The sequence below is a fragment of the Dasypus novemcinctus genome, chromosome 22 (genome assembly GCF_030445035.2).
Source record: "Dasypus novemcinctus isolate mDasNov1 chromosome 22, mDasNov1.1.hap2, whole genome shotgun sequence".
NCBI lineage: Eukaryota > Metazoa > Chordata > Mammalia > Cingulata > Dasypodidae > Dasypus > Dasypus novemcinctus.
The window spans coordinates 4164811-4189522 of record NC_080694.1 but is presented as its reverse complement, the minus strand read 5'-3'; the positions used below and the strand labels follow the sequence as shown (position 1 = coordinate 4189522).

The following is a 24712-nucleotide window of genomic DNA, read 5'->3' as shown; positions in this document are numbered from 1 at the left end:
AGTACACTCTGTTACACTGGGGAAAAATTTTTCATATATTTCATGGTAAGGTCCATCCACAGAGTGTTGATTTCAAGGCATTGTGTGCTTTTCCTATTGTGTCCAGAGGGCTCTAAGACCCTCAGAAGCACCCTTTGAGATTTTGCTAACAGTACCAATTAGTGAGATCTGTCTGAGTAATACCCAAGTGTAACTTCTGAGATGACCTCTGTACACATTCTGAAATTTCTTAGCAATAAAAAAAATTTATATTTAATTTTTTGCCCTTTTGGTCAAGGTATTTTTACAAATGTATTGCTGGCTGATGCTTGATATTAAGCCCTTGTTGTCAGAAAGGCACATCCTGCAGAGTCTTTTCTTATGTCCAGAAAGGTATTACATTTATTTGCTGAGTTTGCCTTAGAGAGAAGCCACATTTGAGTACAAAGGAGATGTTCAGAAGGTAACTCTGAGGCAGTATTTACTATTAGGCTAGGTTTCAATTTCACAAAAATAAGGTTCTTAGTTATATGCTTAAATATTGAGGGCTTGGCATATTGGTCTGTTTTCTTTGCTTAGGCAATGCCTGTATACTCAAGAGATATTTGTGCCTCTATTTTAGAACAAAGCAGGACTCTCCAGAATGGGAGTTTAATATTTTCTTGTTAATTGTGTGGGTCTCCAGCCAATGACAAACTACTCTTTGACAAGAAGAACACATTCTTATTCCAGAGAAGCATACCCCAAGTGCACCTTTCCCCACACATCCCCACAACACTGACACCCTGCATCAGTGTCCTTGGACTGTTATATTTGCCAAAAGAACATTCACATATTTATATTTTCAAACAGCTGATCTCCAATTCCCCAGAGCATACCTGTTCCTGCCTTCAGTCCTCCCCTCAGTTCTGTGTATAGCCCAAGCCAACCCTCCAACCCCACTCATCCTCATATTCCAGCACTGGGGACCCCACTCACTTCCCTGCACCAATATCACTCCTGACCATTGCTATACCACCCTTTCCACATTATCATAGGTTCTTCCCAGAATGGGCCTTGGCTCAGCACTCTTCTCCCTTTCTATCTTCTGGTAATCTACCCCTTCCAGATTCTAGCTCTGTGGGTCTGCTCAATATCCTTAGGTCACACTAATGCAGTCATGCAGTGTTTGTCCTTTAGTGTCTGTCTTACTTCACACAACACAAGTTCTTTGAGATTCATTCATTCTCTCACATTTGTCAAAACTTCATTCCTTCTTACAACTAAGTAATATTCTGGCATATATATACCACATTTTGCATATCCATTCATTCATTGATTTACATTTAGGTTGCTTCCATCTATTGGTAATAGCAAATAATGCTACTATGAACATTGGTGTACATATATTGTTTTTGTCCCTGCTTTCAATTCTTCTAGGTATATACCTAACAGTGGGATTGCTGGATCAAATGGCATTTCAGTAGGTAGCTTCCTAGGGAACCACCAAGCCATACTTCACAAAGGTAGCAACATTCTACATTCCCACCAGCATTGGATGAACATTCCCATTCCTCCACACCCCCTCCAACACTTGTAGTTTCCTTTATTTTAGTTTAATAGCAGCTTGTCTAAATAGGAATAAGGTAATATCTCATTGTAGTTTTGAAATAAATTTCCTAATAACTAATAACTCTGAAAATTACACACATCCTTCCCTCTTCCAACTCTTAGAACCTCTGGTGACCACTACCTTTATGTTAAAGCCCCCTGTTGCACAAATGTGGCCAAATTCAGTATACAAATAAACTACCTTACCCCCTGACTTGGGACATGGCTCCCAAGGATGAGCCTCCCTGGCACTGAGGGATTACTACTAAGTATCAACTAGCAATGCATCTGGAAAAAGACCTTGGCCAGAAGGGGGAAAGCATAAGTATAAATGAGTTTTTATGGCTAAGAGACTTCAAAGTGAGTTTGGAGGTCATTCCAGAGATTATGCTTACGCAAATATCAGCAGGATCTCATTGATTGCCACAGTAAAGCTGTCTCAAATAGCAGGGCTGTTGAGGGCTGTAGAGACATCCAGAAACTATAAGCAGGGCAGAGAGCTCAAGAGTTCAGCACTCTTTTTGTGGGCTTTACTGTAAAATTTATGCTCCCCAGTGTAACAGAGTTAGACTCATTTTTAAGCACTCTAGACCTGGCTTTTCTGCCCCTTTTACCTGAACCTATAATTAGCACTATACTTGATAAATATATGTCTTAGCAACTTAAGCTTTTGATCTTTCCATGTGCCAGTTGAGCTCTGAATTTCAGCAGAATTGCAACACTACTGTCATTGGACTAACCCAGGAGATGATCATGTAATTTTTTTCTTTCAATCTGTTAATGTGGTGTGTTGCATTGATTGATTTCCTTGTCTTGATGAGTACAACCTGAAAGTGAGTATTTCTCCTATGCCTTTGTTTTTATTGCTGATTGCCTTTGTGTTAAGGATCTTTTTTGATTCTTGATTCATCTTATTCTAGACTATTTGATTGATTTTTGCAGCTCTTCTTCATCTGATTCTTGCCCTGGATAAGGGGTACCATTTTTAAGATCTTAATTCACACATAAATCTTTGTAAAGAGGATTCTTACATTCCATTCTCTCAGCAGCAGCAAGTCAAGGACTTGATCTCATGGCATCCTGCCATGGGAGCAAGGTATTGCACTTTACCAAACAGGGAGAGAGACTCTCTGTTCTTTGTTTTAGTTCATTAGTCTTTTCCTCGTACTTTTCACTGGGTGGTGTATGCTGTTCCTCTGGCCTCCAGAGCCATTGAAGAGTTGTATCAGACAGTTCTTACATGTTTAATAATTGCTTTAATAGAATAACTGAGTCCTAGAGTATCCTATTCCATCATCTTCCCTAGAAGTCCATAATGGAATTTTATATTGCTGAGATAATATAGTCAATTTTTGTACATTTGATTTAGTTTTTTTTTTTTAATTTCAATCAATAATATATTAAATACAGAAGGTATTTGGAAATAAAATATATTTTTTATTCAGAATTATCAATTTTTGAAATATTAACAAAAGTTAAAACAGAAGTACAATACTAAAGGCTTTACAAGCTCCTTAATCTATTTTGTTGCATACTTTTTATAAGAATTATAGTCATAGATAGGACTTCAAGTTGGAGAAGCTGGTTTCCCAATATCCCATTTGATTGAAAGGTAACGTTGGTGTAATTTTTCAAGTTTTTCAAATATTCATTGACAAATATTATTTGGTGTTAAATATATTTTCAATTTAACTTTTCAAATTTTAACTTTTCAAAAAAAGCTTTCTTTTTAAATAAAAATTAGTTAGTAAAGAAGCATTAGTACAGAAATTCATTCTCTTTTGAGAGGTTAAATATATACCTGGACAATGGCAAGAATATATAGACCACAACAACTCACACCCACAACTTCTGCAGTAATTGGTGTAATTGGACTGAACTTGGCCCAATTTGTCAATTTCCATAAATTAATACAGGACCAACCAAAGGAAGCCAAATATGTTCACCAAAGCAATGACATAGGTTTACTTACTTTTACCAAGCGGGCTTACAGCTTTCCCATGTAAATAACATCCAGCAAGAACATACATAAAGGCTTCCTTTTTCCAGACAATGGCTGCCAAATATAAATGTGACTGCAGCTGACATCCTTATTATAGCAAACCTAAATAAAATTTTTCAGTATGTAAGTTCTCACCATTCTGGGATGATTGTCACAGGTTGCGGTTTAGATTCCTGAGTTTCCTATGTGGAAAGGTGGTGTATTGTGTTATTTTTCTGGCTACTGACAATATGAAACTGGAGCTATAAAGCTCAGAACATAGCTTCATTGATGTGGGCTATGGGTAGGAGGCTCTTTGTCTCTTCAGAGATAACCTTAACCTACACTGTCTGTCCTGACTTGTGGGTGTGGAACTGTAAGAGGTTGCAGTCCTGCTCTTGGTAACCATGGCAATGACTCCAGTCCCAGGAAACAGTTTAACAATGCAAAGCCTATAAACTTTAAATATTCAGGGAAAATGCAAACCAAATGTGCTAAAGGCTTATCTAGAATGTGCGAAGTCCATGCTAAAAGCTTAAATAGGATGTGGAAGATATATGCTAATTCAAGCCTATTGAGAACTGAAACAAAAGGACTATTTGACCTTTCTTCTCTGTATAAAAGGGACTCAAAAATCTTGTTTGGGGCTCCGGTTCGAAATAGAAAGCTCCTGAGTCCGGCTGGCTGTCAATAAACCACTTTTCCTTCTCAAAATAATTCCTGAGTCCTGGACTCTCTATATGCAAATAATTGAACCTCTCTCAAATTCTACAACATCATCAGTCAAAGCATATTTGGTAATAATGATGATTTCAAGAAGCATGAGCTGGATATCTAATGCCTATATAGACTAGGAAACAAAGACTGAGTTTGAGCAAAGTCCTGAACTCATAGGGTATGAAAATAACATATTGAATATATAAATGTCCAAGCCAGTATAATCTATAAGTATGGAGATTGAATATATATCTCCTGCATGGACCATGAATTCAAGCTCCCAAGTTTTTGTAAAAACTGGTTCAGTAAAAAAAAAATCCACAAGTGTTAGAGTAGAAAAAAGTAAATAAATGATCTGTGTAGACATTTTCAAAAATCACAAATCATGATCTTCCACTGTATATTGGCTATGGTGGGAGGAAAATATCAGCTGAGGAAACGTTTAAAGAATAAAAAAAGGTATGGGAAGAAATGAAAGAAAGGAAGAAAAAGAGAAGGAAGAAAAAGAGAGTAAGAAGAGAAGAAAGAAGAAATGAGAAGACATATGAAAAATTGTATAAAATATATAAAAAAAACAGAAATATTATCTTAAATTAAGTTAAAAATAATTTTATCAATCCAGTTAAAGGAAACACTTGAATAAGTGAAAGATAAATATGAGGAATTTACTAGCATGCAGCAGAGAAAAGTAAAGTGGAATATGTTTTTTTAAAAGCACTTAAAGAAAACAACATGTAAAATGAGTTCTTCCAGAATTAAAGAGAGGCAAAAATATGGGAACTTATAAAGTTTATTTTTTTATAAATTATAAAAGATTGCAAGTATATAATTTAAGAAATCCAGTTCCATTATATGAATAAAGCCACACTGTGACTGTTAAAAACAAACTGGTGACTCAAAATTATGTTCCTCAGTAAAATATATTCTAAATCTTAATCCATTTCTGTGGATGTGACTCAGTTAGAAATAGGACCATTTCATAAGGTTTCTTCTGTTACAGTGGAGCCCCACTGAATTAGGATAGGACCTAATCCTATTACTGGAAGATACATAGAGAACATCACACAGAGAGAAATTCTCAGGGAGTTGCCAGAAAATGAAATCAGTGGTACCTGGAAGAGAAAAGAGAAGATGCCACCATGTGCATTGCCCTATGACAGAAAAGCCAAAGGACAAGGGTTTCCAGCAACTAGTTGCAGAAATCCACAGTCATCAGGGAGAATGAAATGTCCTGGTGAGGCCCTGGTTTTAAACTTCTCACCATCTTAAAACTGTGGTCCAATAACCACATTTTAAAGCTAACTTATTTTATGTTATTTTTTTTTACCAGCCAGGAAACCAGTACACACTTTGACAGACAAATCAAGGTAAAACTCTTGTTGAAACATGAAAAGGAAAAATCCAAAAATACTTATGAGTGAAAAAAAAAAAAAGATTTCCTAAAGAGAAAGGAGAATAGATGCTTCATGTGGGAAAACAGAAGATTGAAAAATTAAATAAAACCATATGGAATTGCCAATGTTTAACTTTTTGATCTACAAAATTAGCATGAAAAGAATATAATTATAAACCTGAAAATTCATGAACCATTTGTTTTTGTACAAATGTGATAGTAAAATTAATATATTTTTAGTCAAATGGAAGCTCATATATTGAGAGGTAAATCATTTTCAGGCATTTTCTGAAAAGCTTTCTAAAGAATCTTGTATGGACCCTTCCGAAGACCTGGTGTTAGACATTTCTCCAAGGAGCATTAATTCCTTTAATTTATTCCTTTATTAGAGAAAAATATCTGGCTATCAGGTGTTCATTCTGCTTGGGAGTCCTTTTGCCTCTTGGCACTTTCAGCAGAGCTAGAAAATACTTGCATGTATTTGCATATGTGTACACATACATAGAAATGTACATGCAGGCATACATTTCCATGTGCACACATACACATAAATACATACTTTATAAGTCATATGACTGAAATCTCCAAGTCCAGTCCATACTCACATCATTCTTCTATTGCATTTCCCAATGAAATTCCATATATTTCTTCTTCTATGAGAATCCTGGTCCCCAATAGCACATTTACTTATCTCCTCTATCCTTATAATACAAATAAAATATTGTCAGACTTGCTTTACCCATAATATTAAAAAACAAACTTACTAAAACTTTATTCTCAATCTCCTCTGCTATGAAAATTTAAAACAAGTGTTTGTCACAAATATAAATTCCTTTTATTCTTTTTACCAAGCAAATAGAGCAAGCTAATTCACATAAAGCAATTGGGAGGTCCATCTTTTCCACTCATTAAAAATTATATTACAGAGAAAATTTAAGGTCTCTAGATCTGGTTTATGCATATTTGACTTGAAATGTAGGAGATGGATTTGATATTTTTAAAGCATCTTCCAACAATAAAAATCATATTCTCCCTAAATTAATTGGAAAAACATCAATCTTAGACAGTGTCCATGGAGGAGCACATAATGATAGGGTACTGACCCTTAGAGTGCTTTTCACCTTGAGAACTACATGACACAGAGCTGCTCCCCTACCTCCCAATTATCAAGCAACCTATATTGCTAAAATCATACCTCAACAGCTATGCCTGCACCTGGGAGTATAGCATTGGTTAAAGCAAGCTTCCCAAATCTAGAATAATGACTGAAAATCTATTCACTTAGCAATGATCTTCTAACTATGCCTTCTTAATAGAATGTTGGGTACTGGAGGTGAGAAGACAGTATGGACAATGCAAACATAGATGTTTTGGAATTGCTATTGGCCAGACCTAATTCCTGCATATGTGTTCTTGAACAACAATTTTTGCAGAAAGAGTATAAAAAACTTGAAAAATAATCATGGTGAGCATAGTGAAGCACTCTTTTAAGAAATGGTGGGGCACACATATATTTAATGGCAGGGAGGTCAATGTGTGCATAAAATATGGACACTTGCGACTAAGTCAAATTGTGACTCACCAAATTTTTAATGTAGAGAACGTTTAGGAATAAATTAATCAACATTTCCTCATATTTTCTCTTTATCAATGTACAGTGGGTGATATATGATAACCTATTTATGTCTAAAAGAATAATAATCATAAAATTAAAATTCTAAGTGATAAAAGAAAATTGGAATATAAACTGTAAGTTTTACATCAATGTGAAATGTACTGAACTTGATAACTGCCCTTAAAGGTATTATATAAATAAGTATCCTTTTAGTGGGAAATGTACATGACAGTATTACATGTTTAAGAAGTATCACGTTTGCAACTTCCTCTCAAATATTCCGAAGATAGATAAATGATAGACATCATGATAATGATACAGAAAATGTGGCAAAATATTAAATTAGGTAATTTGGTTTATCTGGTGGGGGTGTATGTTGAAATTCTCTGTATGGGGTTGGTATTATTTTTGCAATTTTACTATATATTTGAAATTATTTCAAAATAAAATTGTTTAAAATATTTTTTTATAAAATAGTTCAGAATTTGTCTGCAATATCCTGTACTTGAACTGATTATATACAGTTGAACAATATATTCATTACTTACCTCCTGGATTAGTTCTTTCATCTTTTTTTTTTACCTCATTCAATGTGTTTATAATATTTGTTCAGTCAGATTTAATTTTTTCAGTTTGCTTTCAATTTTAGAGATTTCTTCTCTACCCATTACCTCTTTAATAATTTTATTTCATGTGTTTGGATATGTACATTATTGACAAGCTCCCCAAGTCAAAACTTTTTATGATTTCCATTTCCATTTTCAGTTATTTTTTTTTCTGGTGTGAGGCAGGGAAACACTTTCATTATTTTACTGGTACTATTTGTTAATGAGACTGTCCTTTCCTCATGGAGTGTACTTGCTCATTGTCAAAAATAGATCAGCGATAGATATGATCTGCAAATTCTATTCTATTGATCTACATGTCAGTCCTTGTGCCAGACCCATATTGTTTTGGTTAGTGTAGCTTTGTAATAAATTTTAAAATAAACTTTGTTCATTTACAAATGATTTTGGCTTTTTGAGCACTTCCTTATGATATATCTTCCATATGAATTTGGTTGGCTCTTCCATTTCTTCAAAGAAGGCTGTTGGAAGTTTTATTGGAAGTACATTGAATCTGTAATTGCTTGGGGATAGAATTGACATTTAAACAATGTTTGGTCCTCCAATCCATGAATCATGTATGTTCATCCATTTATTTAGACCTTCTTTAATTTTTATCAGCAATGTTCTTTAGTTTTCCATATATAAGCCCCTTACATCCTTGGAAACATTTTACTAAATAAATTAGTTTTGATTGCTTTGGTAAATGGAATATTTTCCTGAATTCCTAGTATGCTGTTCATTTTGTTTATAGAAAGACCAGGGATTTTGTGTCTTGATCCTGAAAGTGGCAACTTTGCTCAACTCATTTATTAATGTTGTCTGCAAACAGGGAATATTTTACTTCTTTTCCAAGATGGAGAGCTTTTATTCTTTTTCATTTCCTACTTTATTTTTGGCTAGAACTTCCAGTACTATGTTGATTAAGAGTGTTGAATGTGAGTACCCTTGTTTTGTTCTTGATTTTAGGGGAAAGCTTCCAATCATTCATTGCTTAGTATGCTAGATGCAGGGGTTTCTTATATCTCTTTTACCATGTTGAGGACATTTCCTTCTATATCTAGTTTTCTGAAGCTTTTTTATCGAGTAGTTTTGGCTTTCATCAAATGCCTTTTTTTGGGTCATTTGAGATGACCTTTTGTTTTGTCCTCTGGTCCTATTAATGTAGTGTATTGCATTAACAGGTTTACAAATTTTGAACTACCTTTGAATGAGTGAGATAAATCCCAATTGATCATTGTTTATACTTCTTTAAGTGTGCCCTTTTACAAGATTTGTTAGTATTTATTAATGAGTCATTTATCTCTATTCATAAGAAATATTGTTCTATTTTCTTTTCTGGTAATATCTTTATCTGGCTTTGGTATTATGGTGATTCCAGTCTCATAGAATGAGTTGGAAGGATTCTCTCCTATTCAATTTTTGGAAGATTAGTATCAATTCTTTTTGGAATGTTTGGTAAAATTTTCCATTGACCATTTGTTTCTTGTTTTTTCTTTCTTGGGAGATGTTTGAATAGTTACTCAAACCCTTTCCTTATTATTGGTTTCTTGTAGGCTTTTATTTCTTCTTGATTCAATGTAGGTACTTAGGTAGGTGTAGATAGGTAACGTGCCTCTAAGACCTTTTACATTTCATATACTTTATCTAATTTGTTGACATACAAGTGTTCATGATACTGTTTCAATAGAGTTTGCACTATACTTTTTAAGCCAATGGTAGTCAGCATTCACAGAAGAGAATACACCATTTCACACAGAGAGCAGTTATCTTAGAGTATTCCCAATCCCTCTCTCACACCCTTGCCAACACCTTTAATTATTCATATGCTATAATCTCCAAATAAATTGTTACTATTACTTAAAAAATCATTTTTCAGATCAATTAATAAGAAAATATAATTTATTTTACCTTTATTAATTTCTACTCTGCTGCTCATCCTTGATATGCATTTGAGTTCTGACATTTCATTTCCCTTTCTTCTAAAGAAATTTTATTTTTTCAAAATTCTTGAAGGGCAATTTGCTGGTGACAAGTAACCTGTTTGTGTTTTTTTCATAGAATGTCATTATTACCTCAACTTGAAAATTAATTTCACTAGATATATAGAGATATATAATTCTAATTTATCATTTTTACCATTTATCTATCTATCTATTTATTTATTTATTTCTCTCCCCCCCCATCCCGTTTGTCTGTTCTCTGTGTCTATTTGCTACATCTTCTTCTTTGTCTGCTTCTGGTGTTGTCAATGGCACAGGAATCTGTGTTTCTTTTTGTTGATCAATTCATTGTGTCAGCTCTCCGTGTGTGCGGTGCCATTCCTGGGCAGGCTGCACTTTCTTTCACGCTGGGCGGCTCTCCTTATAGGGTGCGCTCCTTGAGCGTGGGGCAAGGGTGCACTCCTTGCACAAGGGACACCCCTGAATGGCACTGCACTACTTACCTTTTAAATATTTCACACATCGCTCTTCTTCCTTCCATGCTTTCTGGTAAAATGTCTGCTATATTTTTATCCTTGTTACTCTTTAGGTAAGTTTTTTACCTTTTCTGCCTTTATTCAAGATAAAATGTTCATATCCTATTATTAGTCCAGTGGCTTTTGTACTAGGAAAGGAAATATGTCTATGACTATCTATATTAACGTATTTCTCCAGATTTTACGTTTTTCACAATGTTAACAGCAAATGTATTTTTTATATTGTACATTATCTCAATTGATTCAGAAAACACATTTGAAATATTTAACCATTTCTAAACAAAAAAACTCTGTTACCTGGCATCAGAAGAGAACCCCATAACTTGATAAAGTGTGACTGTTCAATTAAAACAAAACAAAACAAAACAAACTAAAGATAATATTGAAATTAATGGTGAAAGCCTGAATGATTTATCATAAAGATTTGAAAAATGAAAGGATGTTTTCTGTAGCAGTTTGATATAGTTATAAATTCAAAAAATAGATATTGGATTATGTTTGTAAATTGGTTTGTACCTGAACATGATTTAATTATGATTAGGGCTTTGATTAGGCCATGTCAGTATGGAGTTGAGAGCCCTGTCTTTGGTGGGAGGGAACTCACAGATAAAAGACATGGCAAAGGACAGAGCTGGGTTTTTTGATGTTGGAGATTTGATGTTGGAGTTTGATGTTGAAGTGTTAAGCTGGAGCCCTGGGAAGTAAGCACACAGAGGAAAGAGAAGCAAGCCCCAGGAAGAGAGGAATTCTGAGCACATGAAGAAGCAAGCTCTGATTAGAGAGGAACCCTGAGCCTGGAGACTAGCAAGACCTGGTAAGAGAGGAACCCAGGAAGCCTGAACGCTCAAAGATGATAGCAGCCATCTTGCTCAAACATGTGAAAATAGACTTTGATGAGGAAAGTAGCTTATACTTTATGGCCTGTTATCTGTAAGCTCCTACCCCAAATAAATATCCTTTGTAAAAACCAACCAATTTCTGGTATTTCACATCAGCACCCCTTTGGCTGACTAATACATTTTCTTTTATTCACTGTCATTCAGCTTTGTACAGAATGCCCAGGCTATGCAATAAGCCAAAATAGGAATGAAAGACCTAATAAATGAGAAAGTGTAACTTTTTTTATTCACAGACAAAATATTAACCTAGAAAATCCTTAGGAATCTTCTAAAAATATTGCAAGCTTAAATTACATTCTCAAATAGTAAGTCCTGGACTAATGGAAATGGAAAACAAAAAAATATCATTTAGATTAGAGTATATTAGAATCAAAAATATGAAATAATTAAGGATCAATTGAATAATATATATGTATATCCTGTGTAGTAAAAAGTATAAAACTTTTTTGAAAACATTTTTTAAGATCTTTTAATGTGGAAGGTCTGATTCCTGGAGCTTCTTGCCCTGCCAACTTCACACAATCCTCTTCCCTCGGTTATTCTTTACCATTAGATTTCCCCTGATGTTTTGGGCCAAGAATTCATGTTATGTGTGCAATATGAAAACTATAAGTTAGGATATAGATTTTTCTGGATTGATATTGCCCTGAGACAATCCACAGAAACACAGGCACATAGGTTTTAGAGCAACTCTCTTTAAATATAGGAACCCAATAACATAAAATTGAAGATGACGTGGGGCCATGAAGATGAAAAAAAAAATCTCAAAGCACATGAGGAAACAAGTTAACATAGCTAACAAAAAGAAAAACAGAACAAACTGCAAATTCAGACCTAAAAAAGCATTTCAAATTTTTGTATTGTTAGATACCAAGTATTAATATTTTATTATGTATAAAAATGAATTTAGTTATGGAAATGAGTATAGATCAAGAGATTATCATAAAAGCTTAGGACCATTTGTGAAAAACATAGTATTTCTGGAAATAAAAAACAATAACTGAAAATAAAAATACAAGACAGATACAAACCACTTTAATGAAAATACGGACTTGAATATACTCCTGTTGGAAATATCAGGAATGAAATACAGAGGGACAAAGAGGCAAAAAATATCAAAGTAACTTAAAGAAACAGAACACAAAGAGTAAAACATAATGAAGATCGCAAAAGGAAGATATAATTGAAAGTGGGAAATTTAAAATACCCAGAGTGACGACCCATTACCTACAATGGTTCCATAAGAAAATGTAGCATGCCCATTTACAGTTATGTGATTTACTCCAGTGTTCAAACACTAGGTGAAAAATAAGAATTATTCAAGGGTCAAGGATTTAGATGTCAGTTGCTGCAAATGGACAAAGACTAGTTGTGGAAAAAATAAGTGTATTTAAGATTATAGTCCATGTAGCAGTCATATTGCTATTATGTCACGGACATTCAAAATCTCTGTGATGAATATGAAAGCCACTAAGTGTACACTTTGCGTGGCTTGTACAAAGCATGAGTCATGTAACACAATAAATCTTGTGGTGAAAAATAGACTGTAGTTAGAAAAAATATGAGAACATTTTCTCATGAACTATAGCAAGTATGTAATACTAATACCGGGTGTCATTAACTGAGTAGGTTGGGGGAAAAATAACCTAAAGTAAGAAACTGGGTATAGATAGTAATATTTTGATGCTGCTCTTTCATAGTTTGTATCAATTGTTTCACTACAAAGCAAGGCGTTGTTGCTGGGGTAATCTACAGAAGCCCTGTATGATGATATTCATGATTGTTCTGTAAGTTGACAACTTATATTATATACTCATTTTTATGGATGTTTATGAATGAATGATAAACTTCAATTTTAAAAAAGTATTTAAAAATTCAGTAATATTATCAGGAAATAAAATTTCACCTAAACATCATCTCCATGATATAAGATGGAGTGTGAATAAGAGGTTCCTAGATGATAGAAGCAAAACATAGTTATCCAGGTCATGGAGATCATGAAAATCACAGAGGCAAAAAGATGGAGCAGGCTAATTACAATACCAAGGGAATTTTTATCTGTTCTAGGAGATCAGTGAATTGCACAAGATCAGACTCTGGAAATAAATTCCACCTTACCCAACACTGAGGAAGACCCTTCTGAATCTAATTATGAAGCTGCTTCCAATGAGCAGCCATGATGACTCTTTGATGACAAGAGAACTATTACAGATTTTGAGAAGTAAGTGCTCTTGGGAACTTCCTACCTTGCCTTTTCTGGTCATTAAAGTTATTTCACTGGGGGCTGGCTTAAATTCAGAGGATGAGTAAATTAAAGGACTTGAACAAAATCCACATTCTAGTTTCCAAACCAGAGACTATGTATCTTATTCTCCCTCTCAATCTCAAACTGGGATATTATGTTCAATTTAAAGATTATGTAGATGCAGACCTAAACTTAAAGTGTTACATTATTTAGAAGCAAAAAATTGTTAGGCGTACAATAACTACATACACGTAAGAAGCAATTAAAGGATTGCTGATGCCTTTATTTTTTCTAATGAGACCCAGTGAGATTACCTCTTTTCTCTATCCTGAGGAAAGGGCAGTGGCATTATCTCTTGGATCTGAAATGGATAAGAAGAGCATTGTCTCTGAGGCATTACAGTCTGAGAAATGAAACTTACAATGAGAAGTGTGATCTCCTGGGAGAATAACATATAATTATCAAAGGTCATTTGTACTGATTTAAAAGTCTTGCTGCTTCTTTGGGAAATAATTACCCAACACAGAGAATATCAAGGTCACTTTTCATAATAGTCTAGAAACAAATAATGATATGCAGAGATTAAATGTGTTAAACCAAAATCTCATGAGTTAGAAGTAAGAGTGGAGTTGGGGCTAGAGACAGGAATCTGGAAGCTCTTGGATAATAATTGCAGTGCTCTCTGGCTCTTCATATAACTTGAAAACAAGAACTTTCTGTTTTAACAAAAAGTTTAGAAAGAGGAAAACACTAAATTATTTAGACAATTCATTTTTACTTCCTTTTATCATAAAACTACTTTAAAAAACTAAAAATCTTTGAGAAAGCATTCTTATCAGTCTTTTATTCTTAATATTATTCCGTTGACCCTGCTTGGCAAAGGTGACATTCTCGGGAGCTGTGAAGACTTCATGTAAACAATCTCCTCTGTTTTTCCCCCTTCCTCTTATTATCAGATATAAAAATATTGGAAAAATATATGATCCCTACTCCATCAAATCTTTATAGCCCTTTTAGACACAACTTGATTTTAGGGCTGTTGCGTGCATTGTAAATATTTCATAAGTTTTTGAAGGCCAATGGGGACATGCCTTGTTTACTTTTGTTTAATAATTTAATTATGTGGCATTGTTCTGGACAAGTGCTTGGGTCAATTAATCAATAAAAGCTTTTCTATTACTGTTATCTGTAGGGGCAAAACAAAATTTACTAATGCTGTCACACTTATTTCATATAATTCAACTGATATAAGATATAACACAAGTCAAAAATAAGTCTGAAGGGAGAAAAATCTTTTATCACGGTCAAGTAATTTGGGTGTGGGAGTAATACAAAAGGATACTTCCTGACTGGTTTATGCTAGCCATCCCTAAAGCACACAAATTGATTGAATAGAATACATGTTGGATGTTTTGTGAGTTTGCTGCCAACTCCTGGGGAATGTAAACCCTCTTCCAAGCTTTATACACCTCAACAGGTTAAAGAGCTGTGGGTTTAAGCTCTAGTTGCCTCGTCTAGCTTACCATGAGTTATGCCCTGGTTCTCCCTCATTAATCTAAAAGTATTGGAAGGGCAGCTTTTCTCCAACAGGGCATACAAGGTTTACTAGATTATAAGAAACTGCCATTTGTTTAAGACTTTTGGACCTTTAGAACATTTTGTAATTTTTCTCCTCAGAAAACCACCCGAGCTGTAATGGATGGATTCTAAGAAGATTAAAGTTAGAAGTACTCTTCCTGGAAAACCTCTATTCTTCCTTGCTGCCTTAGTATATGGATGAAGATAATTCAAATTAAAGGTATATTAAAATGTTCTGCTTACATTCAAGAAATTGCTTATTTCTTTCCTTCCCAATACAGAGGAAATTTTGCCTTTTAGTTTGTTCAATGCTTCTGTCCCCTCCAATGTACTTTGTTTAAACACTTCATCATTTTCCCAAGATCTGGTTCCATTAATTTGCCCCTCACATTACTTATTCATTTTCCTCTTTTCCTTTCTCTATTTCTCTACTGTTCTCCTCTTAATCCCCCTTTCATTTTCCTTTACCATTCTCTATTTCTTTCTGTATTTATGGATTATTAAATCATATGTTTATCGCTCAAGATAAATAATGGTGTTGCACCGCTGCTCTTGTAACTATTACATCTTTATTTATCCTAGATTTCAATTGCTAGCATATATAGCAAGATTATATTTAATTTTTAAATGATCACTTAACCTCATTAGACCCAGTTTATGTGTTACTCTATTCAACTTTCTTCCTTATAATTCACCAGTGCTTTCTAATACGAATAGTTAAGACTATTTTTTCAGTCAATTTAGGACAATATCTGCTATTTCTCACACCCCTTTTTCCTGAAGCTCTCTTTTCTGCTTTTAAGTTAAAATGTCTCATTCCTAAAATATTTTTTCTATGAGATGCTCTTTCCCCTGCCATTTATTCTATTCTGTTATTAATCCAAAACTGTTGATAATAAAATATGAAATGACTATTAAAAAATAGGGTCTTATTTTTGTGTGTGGTCTTGTTGGAAGTAGATTTCCTTATCTAAAACTCTAGGGCAGTAAGGCAAACTTTCACATTGCTTTTTAATATATTAAAGTATTTGATTTTTCCAAGCATGTATTTTCCCATTAAAATATGACAATATATTTTCCCATTATTTTAGATGGCTTCAAGCCACTTTTTCTATAAGATAAAAATTTAAATAATAAAATATAAGATAAAAATAAAATTTTTCTAATTTTTATTTTATAAATTTAACATACTCTAAATAAAATTGTATTAAATCCTCATAATAGTAATAGCTATTAAAATTGTTTAGAATTATATTTGTTTGTGAAACTAGCAGGTATGGCTTTACTATGTTAAAATAAATATTGTTTTTATGGTTATGTCGAGAATGTGAGGGAAAAACTACCTTGGTCAGATCATATGTGTATATTTTGTTTCCATTCCTTGATTTTACCATTTAAGAGACCAATTTCATATTGATAAGACTTGTCAATATTTGAGATAATATTACTTTGGAAGGTGCAGAAACTACCTATAACTAGATTACATCTATTGTTCTAGGTAGGCAGGAGAGAATCAAAATAAGCATAAAAGTCAACTTAACTCCTTTTTAAATGGAGAATTAATCACTACTGCTCTTGTTTCAGTTGTAGAAATGCTTTTATTAGGTCCTAGAGTAAAAAGATGAGTAAAATTAAACTTAATGAAAAATTTACATAAATAGAAGAGTTAACTAAGAGAATGATTATAAATGTCTACACCATTTAGCTTTCAAAAGAAACTGTAGAACCATGGTATGGAGTGTAAACAAAAGGGAGAGAAGAGAAATAATGCAGAAGTGATTGGCTTAGGGTCTAGGATTTCACAGACATTCCAATATTTGCTGGTTCTTGCTGTTAATTAAATACTTTCAAGAACATGAAAATAAACATCTTGCTTATTGTCTTAGGTATTGCTATTTTCATGAGAAATGGTTCAATACATTTGAAAATCAATTTATCAAAATAACTAGAAGTTATTGAAATTTTCACCAAATAAATAAAATTTTCAAGAAAAACCTGGGAAACAATTTTAGTGCCCCACAATAGAAAAGTGAATACAGTTACACTAGAATAGTATACATAATAAATAGATTGCATCAAGCTACAGGCAGAAGATTCATCCATGACTTCTAACCCACCAGAAAACTTACATGAAAAAGGATAATATTTATGGATAAAAGATAGACTCCTTTACAATTATAATTTTATAGTCAATATTGCAAATTCCAATGGAAACAAATGACTCAAAAAATATTTGAAGTACTTAGGAATAGAAGTGGAATTACTTTCTTCTTTCAAAATACACTTAGTCAGATATAGAAGATTTGTATACCCATACTAATTACTTTACCTCTGAGAGGACAGAAAATAAGTGTACATTGCTTTATGTAATGTTTTGTCTAAACCATGATGTTTCAAAATAAACATGTTAGTACATCAACAAGAAAATAAAGGCTGAATTTATTTCCTGCAACAGTAAAAATTGAAAGAATCATGTCCATGCAATTTAAGACATTAAGTGCACAGAAAGGATGGATATGTAGTTAAGTTAAATCAAATAGATTGTATGCATTTAAATAGCCTCTTGCTAATAAGTGTGCCAGTGGGACTCTTATAAAGTTAAAATAAGTAGATAATGCAAAGTAAGTAGGTGCGTTTCTGGGGTTTGGAATGAACAAGATTAATAATCAGTAGTGCTAATAAATATTAGAAAAATAATTGTAGAATAAAATAAGAAAAAAGTTCTAGAGTAAAATTTTATGTGAGAAGGTGCAATAAAATTATACATGATTTATTAATCACAAGATACATTAATATAACCATTTTCTTTACTCCTTAGGTGTCATATCTTAAAAGCATGGCAAATCAAACAATAACGGCAGAATTCTTGCTCACAAGATTTACTGAGAATTGGATGCTGTTGAGGCTACTAGCTGTGCTGTTCTTGCTGATCTACCTAACAGCAATGCTGGAGAATTTTCTTATCATCCTTCTCACAGTTCTTGACCAGCACCTCCACACACCAATGTACTTTTTCCTCAGGCACTTATCGTTCTTAGATCTGTGTCTCATTACTACTACAGTTCCCCAGTCCATCCTTAACTCCATCACCTTCACTACCTCCATCTCTTTCCTAGGCTGTGTGTTGCAGCTCTTCTTGGTGGTTCTCTTGGCAGGATCTGAAATTGGCATTCTCACTGTGATGTCCTATGACCGCTATGTTGCCATATGCCGCCCTCTGCACTATGAGGCTATAATGACCAAAGTAGTCTGTGTACAGATGATGACTGTGTCATGGCTCAATGGCAGTGTCTTGGGAATCTTGTACTCAGCTGGGACATTCTCTCTAAATTTCTGTGGCTCGAATAAGATAAATCAGTTCTTCTGTGATGTTCCTGCCCTATTAAGGGTCACTTGTTCTGAAGAACATGCAACCATTAACATCAGTGTGGCCATTGGTGTCTGTTATGCATTTTCATGTTTAGTTTGCATTGTGGTATCCTATGTGCACATTTTCTCCACTGTGTTAAAAATTCCATCCAGACAGAGCCAGTCAAAAGCCTTTTCTACCTGCCTGCCTCACCTCTTTGTTGTGAGCACATTCCTTGTGACTGGTGCTATTGCTTATTTAAAGCCAAATTCTGATGCGCCCTCTTCTCTAGAGTTGTTGATATCTGTTTTCTATTCTGTGGCACCCCCAACCTTAAACCCTGTTATCTACTGTCTGAGGAACAAAGACATTAAATTAGCTCTAGGTAAATTCCTAAGGAATTTTAGAAGTAGAGGACTAATGGAAAGATGACTAAAGATGGAATAATATTTCCTTTATTTTTGTTCTTTGATTAACTCTCTGAAATTATTTCTATTTAGAGATCAATATATCACAGATCCTCATTGGTAAGTTTACTAAATTACTCTATTTTGCCTCATTATTTTGATACTAATTATGAAGATTTTCTTATTATATCTTTGTTGACTTTCACTTTTGCTCTGAAGGTCACATACATGACATTTTAAGGGGTACACAGTCTGCCAAAATTTTCACCCTCCCTAGAATTCACTTAATTTTGTGAAGGCTTTAATATTTTAGATTATTTTTACTTATTAAACTATGTTGACTCAACTTTCTTCATAGCTTCTAATTCTCACTATGTAGTAAGTATGACATTAATTTTGCATTAAAAACAGTGCTCAATTTTATCACAAGCTTCACTTAGTTGACTAATGTGTTCTTGTGGAAGGATTTCGTATAATTATTCACAAATATTTGGAATTTTATAAGATGTTTCTCTTACATCTTTGTGTTTCTTATGTAAATTATATTTTGGGAACCCAGATTCTTCTCACATTATTAGAATGTATTTGAAATTGTGAAAGCCTCTGGCACTCCTTCTCACATTGTGATCTATCCCATGTGCTAATTTTACCAGCTTTTAAGATAGTATTTAATTTTATATATGGTTATCAATAACCCAAATTTCAAGTGGAAAGCACAAAAGACATGAGAGACAGTATAATGAAGGATATCAAAATGACTTATTTTTTTTTAATCTCAAAAGAACAAGAACTGTAACTAGCCATGGATAGTTTGGGAATGCAGCTATATTGGTACAGAATGTATTGTTAATATCTTCTCTGACATCTTGTACTTTGAAACATATTCTCCATCATATTGTTTATTGTGATATATTCACATGCACTGGATGTGACACAGCTACTGGGGTCCCTGCAAGCTTGGATATCACTTCTGTGATGCTCCTGTCAACTCATCCCCTAATCATTCCCCAAAAGCATTTTCTTCACAAAGGTGATTTAGCTGCATATAAAGGGAACTATTACTTGCAAATCAGTGACAACTAGCACTGAGTATCAAGAAAAAATTGCTTTCCTCATATGTTGAAACAAAGCATATTTCAATTGTTATGGGTTTGTGGAAGATTCTGAAGTTGCTGTGATGTAAAACCAATTTCTTTCTTTCAAACACTTATTTAACAAATAATTGTCTTGGTACATATTAATAAAGCTTACATTTCATCCAAAATGTTCAATCAATGCTATTTGGTATAATCACATAATTGTGCATTCATGACATCAATTCATGATTAGATCATTTTCATTATTTCAATAATAAACTGAAATCAGACAAAACAGCAAACAAGAAAATTCTTCACCTCTCATTCTCTCTGTTTACCCTGACACACATAGCTGCTATTATTGGCTATTCTTACACATTTATTCCTTTATTTTTAAGCAGCTTTATTGAGATACATTTAAATACCATATGACATCCAAAGTGTGTAATCAGTGGCTTTTAGTATAACCAAAATGTTGTGCATTCATCTCCACAAAAGATTTTAGAACAATTTCATTACTCCAAAAGGAAAAATTCCACAAGAATTTCCAAGAATTTGTTTTTCTAAATTTATTGAAATATATCACTCATACATAAACATACCTAAACAATAAGTGTATACTAATCATAATGAACTTACAAAACAAATATATATAACATCAAACATATATAACATCTCACCCTACCACCAATAACTTGCATTGTTGTTAAGTCTTTTTAACCAATGATTAAAGAGCATTGTCAAAATATTACTACTAACCAAAGTATTTCCCCCAACCAATCATATTATCTTTATATCATTTATATATGAATTTACATACATAAACAGTTAAGTGTATAGTAAAAGTTGTGAACTAACAAAGCAAACATGCATATCATACAGGGGTCCCATACATCAACCCTCCACCAACACCTTGCATTGTTATGAGACGTTTGTGACAAATTATGAAAGAATATTGTCAAAATCTTACTACTAATCATAGTCAATATCTTACATTTGGTGCATTTTTCCACCAACCCACCCTATTATTATTTTTTACATATTTTTTATGGCAGAAGTTATAAACTTATAAAGAATCATGCATATGTGAAGAATTCCCAAACAAGACCCCTCCATCAACATGCCATAATGAGGGGAATCATTTGCTACAGATAAGATAATATCATCTGACTTTTACCATGTCCATAGTGTATATTTGATGCACATTTTCCACACTGACTCAGTATGAACACAGTATATCTTTAGCATAAATGCAAGAATATTATATTATTACTACTAATCACAGTCCACAGGTCACTCCAGCTGTATTTTTCCCATGCTTGTCCACATTCCCAACACCCTGCAGTAGTGATATACATTTACTCTAGCTAACAAAGGACATCATGTATCTGTACCATATGCACCATCAACCACAATTCTCATCCACCTCTTGGTTTACTGTGCTATCCAGTTCCTAGATTATTCTCAAGCATTCTATCAACTGGCATTTATATAACTAGACTAACATTTTCAGTCATATCCCCATTTATAAACTAGCTGTTACTCACTGTGTGTTACCATCCACTCTACACATTTCCACCCTTTTACAGTAAAGCTAAATAAAACTACATACATTAAAAATCAGTAGTCCCCTCAGTCCTTCTTTTATCTCCTTTAAGAATCCACCATCTACAACCAGGTCTTGAAGATATTTTCCAATAATTTCTTCTAGAAGTTTTATGGTTTTTGCAAATCTGTGTATCAGTTTGAGTAGAATTGAAATCTTAATGATATTTAGTCTTCCAATCCATGAACATGGAAGGTTCTTCCAGTTATTTAGGCCTTTTTAAAATTTTTTTTAACTTAGAGTTTCAGTTTTCTGAATACAACTGCTTTACATCATTGGTTAAGTTTATTCCTGACTATTTGAGCTTTATCTGTAATATCTTATTTCCACCACTCTTTTGACAATTTTAATTACTTTTATTGATATAATCTTCATTTCTAGACTCTCTTCCAGGCCACTCTCTCCTTTCTTTTCTTTTCAGGCTCTAGCACACCCTTTAGTAGTTCATGAAAATCTGGTCTCTTGCTTAGAAAGTCTCTCAGTTTCTGTTTATCTGTGAATATTCTAATTTCACCCACATTTTTGAGACAGTTTGCTGGATACATGACTTTTGGCTGGAAGGTTTTATCTTGTAGTATCTTAAATATATCACACCACTGTCTTCTTGCCTCCATGGTTTCTGGTGAGAAATCAGCACTTAATCTTGTCAGATATCCCTTAGATGTTATGCATTACATTTCTCTTGCTGCTCTCAGAATTCTCTCTTTGTCTTTGGCCTTTGACATTCTGATGAGTATGTGTCTTAGAGTTGCTCTATTTGGATTTTTTCAGATGTGAGTGCATTGTGCTTCTTGGACAGGGATATCCATGTACTTCAATAGGGTTGGGAAATTTTCTATCATTATTCAAATATTCCTTCTGTCACTTTTCCCTTATTTTCTTCTGGGATACTCATGACACATGTTTGCACATCTTTTGTAGTCATTTAGTTCCCAGAGACCTTGTTCAATTTTTTCCATTCTTTTCTTCATCTGTTCTTTTGTATGTTTACTTTCAAAGGCCATTTCTTCAAGTTCACCAATCCTTTCTTCTGCCTTCTCAAATCTGCTATTATATGATTCCACAGTTTTTTTTAAAATTTCATTTATTGCCATAATTTCATTTAATTTCATTTCATTTAATTTCATTCCCATAAGGTCTGCTATTTTTCTATTTTCAAATTATTCTTTGTGCTTATCCAGTGTTTCGTAATATCCTTAATCTCTTTAGCCATATAATTGAATTTATTAAGGAGATTTGTTTGAACGTCTATAATCAGTTGTCTCAACTTCTTTATGTCTTCTGCAGGCTTATCTTGTTACTTTAACTGGGCCATAGCTTCCTATTTCTTGGTGTGAATTGTAATTTTTGGTTGGTGTCTTTACATCTGGTTTACTAGACTATTTTTTTCTGGATGCAGTTTTTCTCTTTAGTTTAGGGCTTCCTATCCTTTCTCCCTTGCTTGTTGCAGTAGGACCCAACTACATAGTTGGTGCTGTAAGCTGTGGGGGTTCATTGCAGCAGGGACCAATGAAGCTTCTTCCAACTTTCTTCTTTGCCAGGGGTAGGGACAGAGTCACAGTTGTGTGGAATAATCCAAGTGCAGGCCTAGATTGTATTGCCCCAGATAGACTGATGAAGCTTCCCATCCCTTTCTCCCCAGCCTGAGGCAGGGATGGAACTGCAGGGTGAGCAACAGTCTATGCAGCACAGATCCAAGATCATTGCAGTTGCCATGGTAGAATTCTTATTTCAGTCTAGGCCAGCCAATGTTACCTGCAGTTTCCTGTATAGGCTGGTGCAAGGCTCCTCAGCCTCCTCCCCACCACAGGCAGGGCTGAGGCCTAGGCCAGGGATGCAGGCTGATCTGCATGAAAGAAACTGGTTCCAGGGTTTCAATGAGAGTTTCAGTCAGTATGGCTTCCCCTCAGACTGGGGGTGCAGTCAAAATTGTCACTATTGTCATCTTTCTGACTTGGGCTGGTTCACACCCCAGCTGTTTCCAGGGTTATCTCATAGCCAGCCAAGTCTACCAACCAGTAGCTGAAATCTGCAGCCAACCATCTCCTCCTTCCCTGTTTCTGGGAAATGGAGCTCCCAATTCCAGCCACAGAGTAGCTCCTGAGATGGCTCATGCCACTAGAGTAGGATGATCATGGTCTCCACAGCTTGGATGGTAATTTCCCAGAGGGGCTAGCACAAGTCCCTGCAGCTTCTTCCCTGGTGGAGGTGGCACAGGGACCTAGGCTAGAGCTGCAATATGATCTGGATGGAAAGAAGCCGGTCCCCACCAGCACCCTGCTTCCCCTCATGCAGGTGTGGAGTTAAGGTAGTGGCTCCCAGCCTCTTTCCAATTGGACAGGCTCAAACTTTAGCTGTTCCCAAGATTATACTGTAGTCCACTAAATTTACTTATCAGTAGCTGAAATTGGTGCCCAACTGTCTCTTCCTCCTACGTTTTGGGAAAGTGGAGCTTTCAATTCCAGTTGTGGAACAGCTCCCAAGGAACTTGTGTCCCCACTGGAGGATGGCCACCAGTCTCCCTGGTGTGGAGCACTCTACTTATGAGTATTCTCTGCAGATGGGCAGTCTCCTCTTTCCACTTCTTCAAGGATTTGCAGGATACTATTCTGGTATCCTGGAGCCCCCAAACAGTTACTTCAGCTAGCTCCAGAGAACTCTGGATTTTTGCTAACTGCCCTGTAGCAGGAACTGACTATAGGAGCTCCTTACTCTGCTGCCATCTTACTGGTTCTCCCACAGCACTGCTTTTAATCATGCAATGTATAATCTTCATTTTCTATCCATTAATATTTTATCGACACAAATTACTAATATCAAAAATGAGAGTGGTCATGAAACCTGACCTTATGTACATTAAAATAAAATAATATTATAAACAACATTATACCCACAAATTTGATAACTTAGATGAAATGGACCAATTCCTTCACAAAGTAAATGGAAAAGCAGACTCTGGTACATCCATACACTATATTATTCAGATCAAAAGGAATGAGCAATCAAGCTACAAAAATACATTGAGAAAGCTTAAATGGATATTGCTAAGTGAAAAAGGAGAGAGTCTGAAAAAAGCTACATCTTGAATAAATTGATTTTGTGACATTCTGAAAAAACAAAACTATAGACTTGGTGGATGCCAGGTCTCTATGAAATAGGGGGAGGTTTGATGTATAATTGGAACACAGCATAT

General features: G+C 34.4%; 1 protein-coding gene and 1 long non-coding RNA gene across 3 annotated transcripts in view; both read left to right on the top strand.

Moving 5' to 3' along the window:
* The window catches only part of LOC139437364 (uncharacterized), a 203252-nt gene extending 187976 nt beyond the window's left edge, over window positions 1-15276 (top strand). For both annotated transcript variants that reach the window (XR_011647120.1, XR_011647121.1), the window contains 2 exons: window positions 13326-13479; window positions 15181-15276. This is a non-coding gene — a long non-coding RNA (uncharacterized lncRNA). The remainder of the gene's footprint in view (window positions 1-13325; window positions 13480-15180) is intronic.
* A 2641-nt stretch (window positions 15277-17917) lies between these two features.
* LOC101421882 (olfactory receptor 14K1-like) lies at window positions 17918-18862 on the top strand. Its single transcript, XM_004482743.2, has one exon. The coding sequence runs from the start codon at window positions 17918-17920 to the stop codon at window positions 18860-18862; it is 945 nt and encodes a 314-aa protein (XP_004482800.1).
* The last annotated feature ends 5850 nt before the right edge of the window (window positions 18863-24712 follow it).

Bases quoted from the DNA above. Each gene is read 5' to 3' on its own strand.
- LOC101421882 (XM_004482743.2), top strand. From the start codon at position 17,918: ATGGCAAATCAAACAATAACGGCAGAATTCTTGCTCACAAGATTTACT.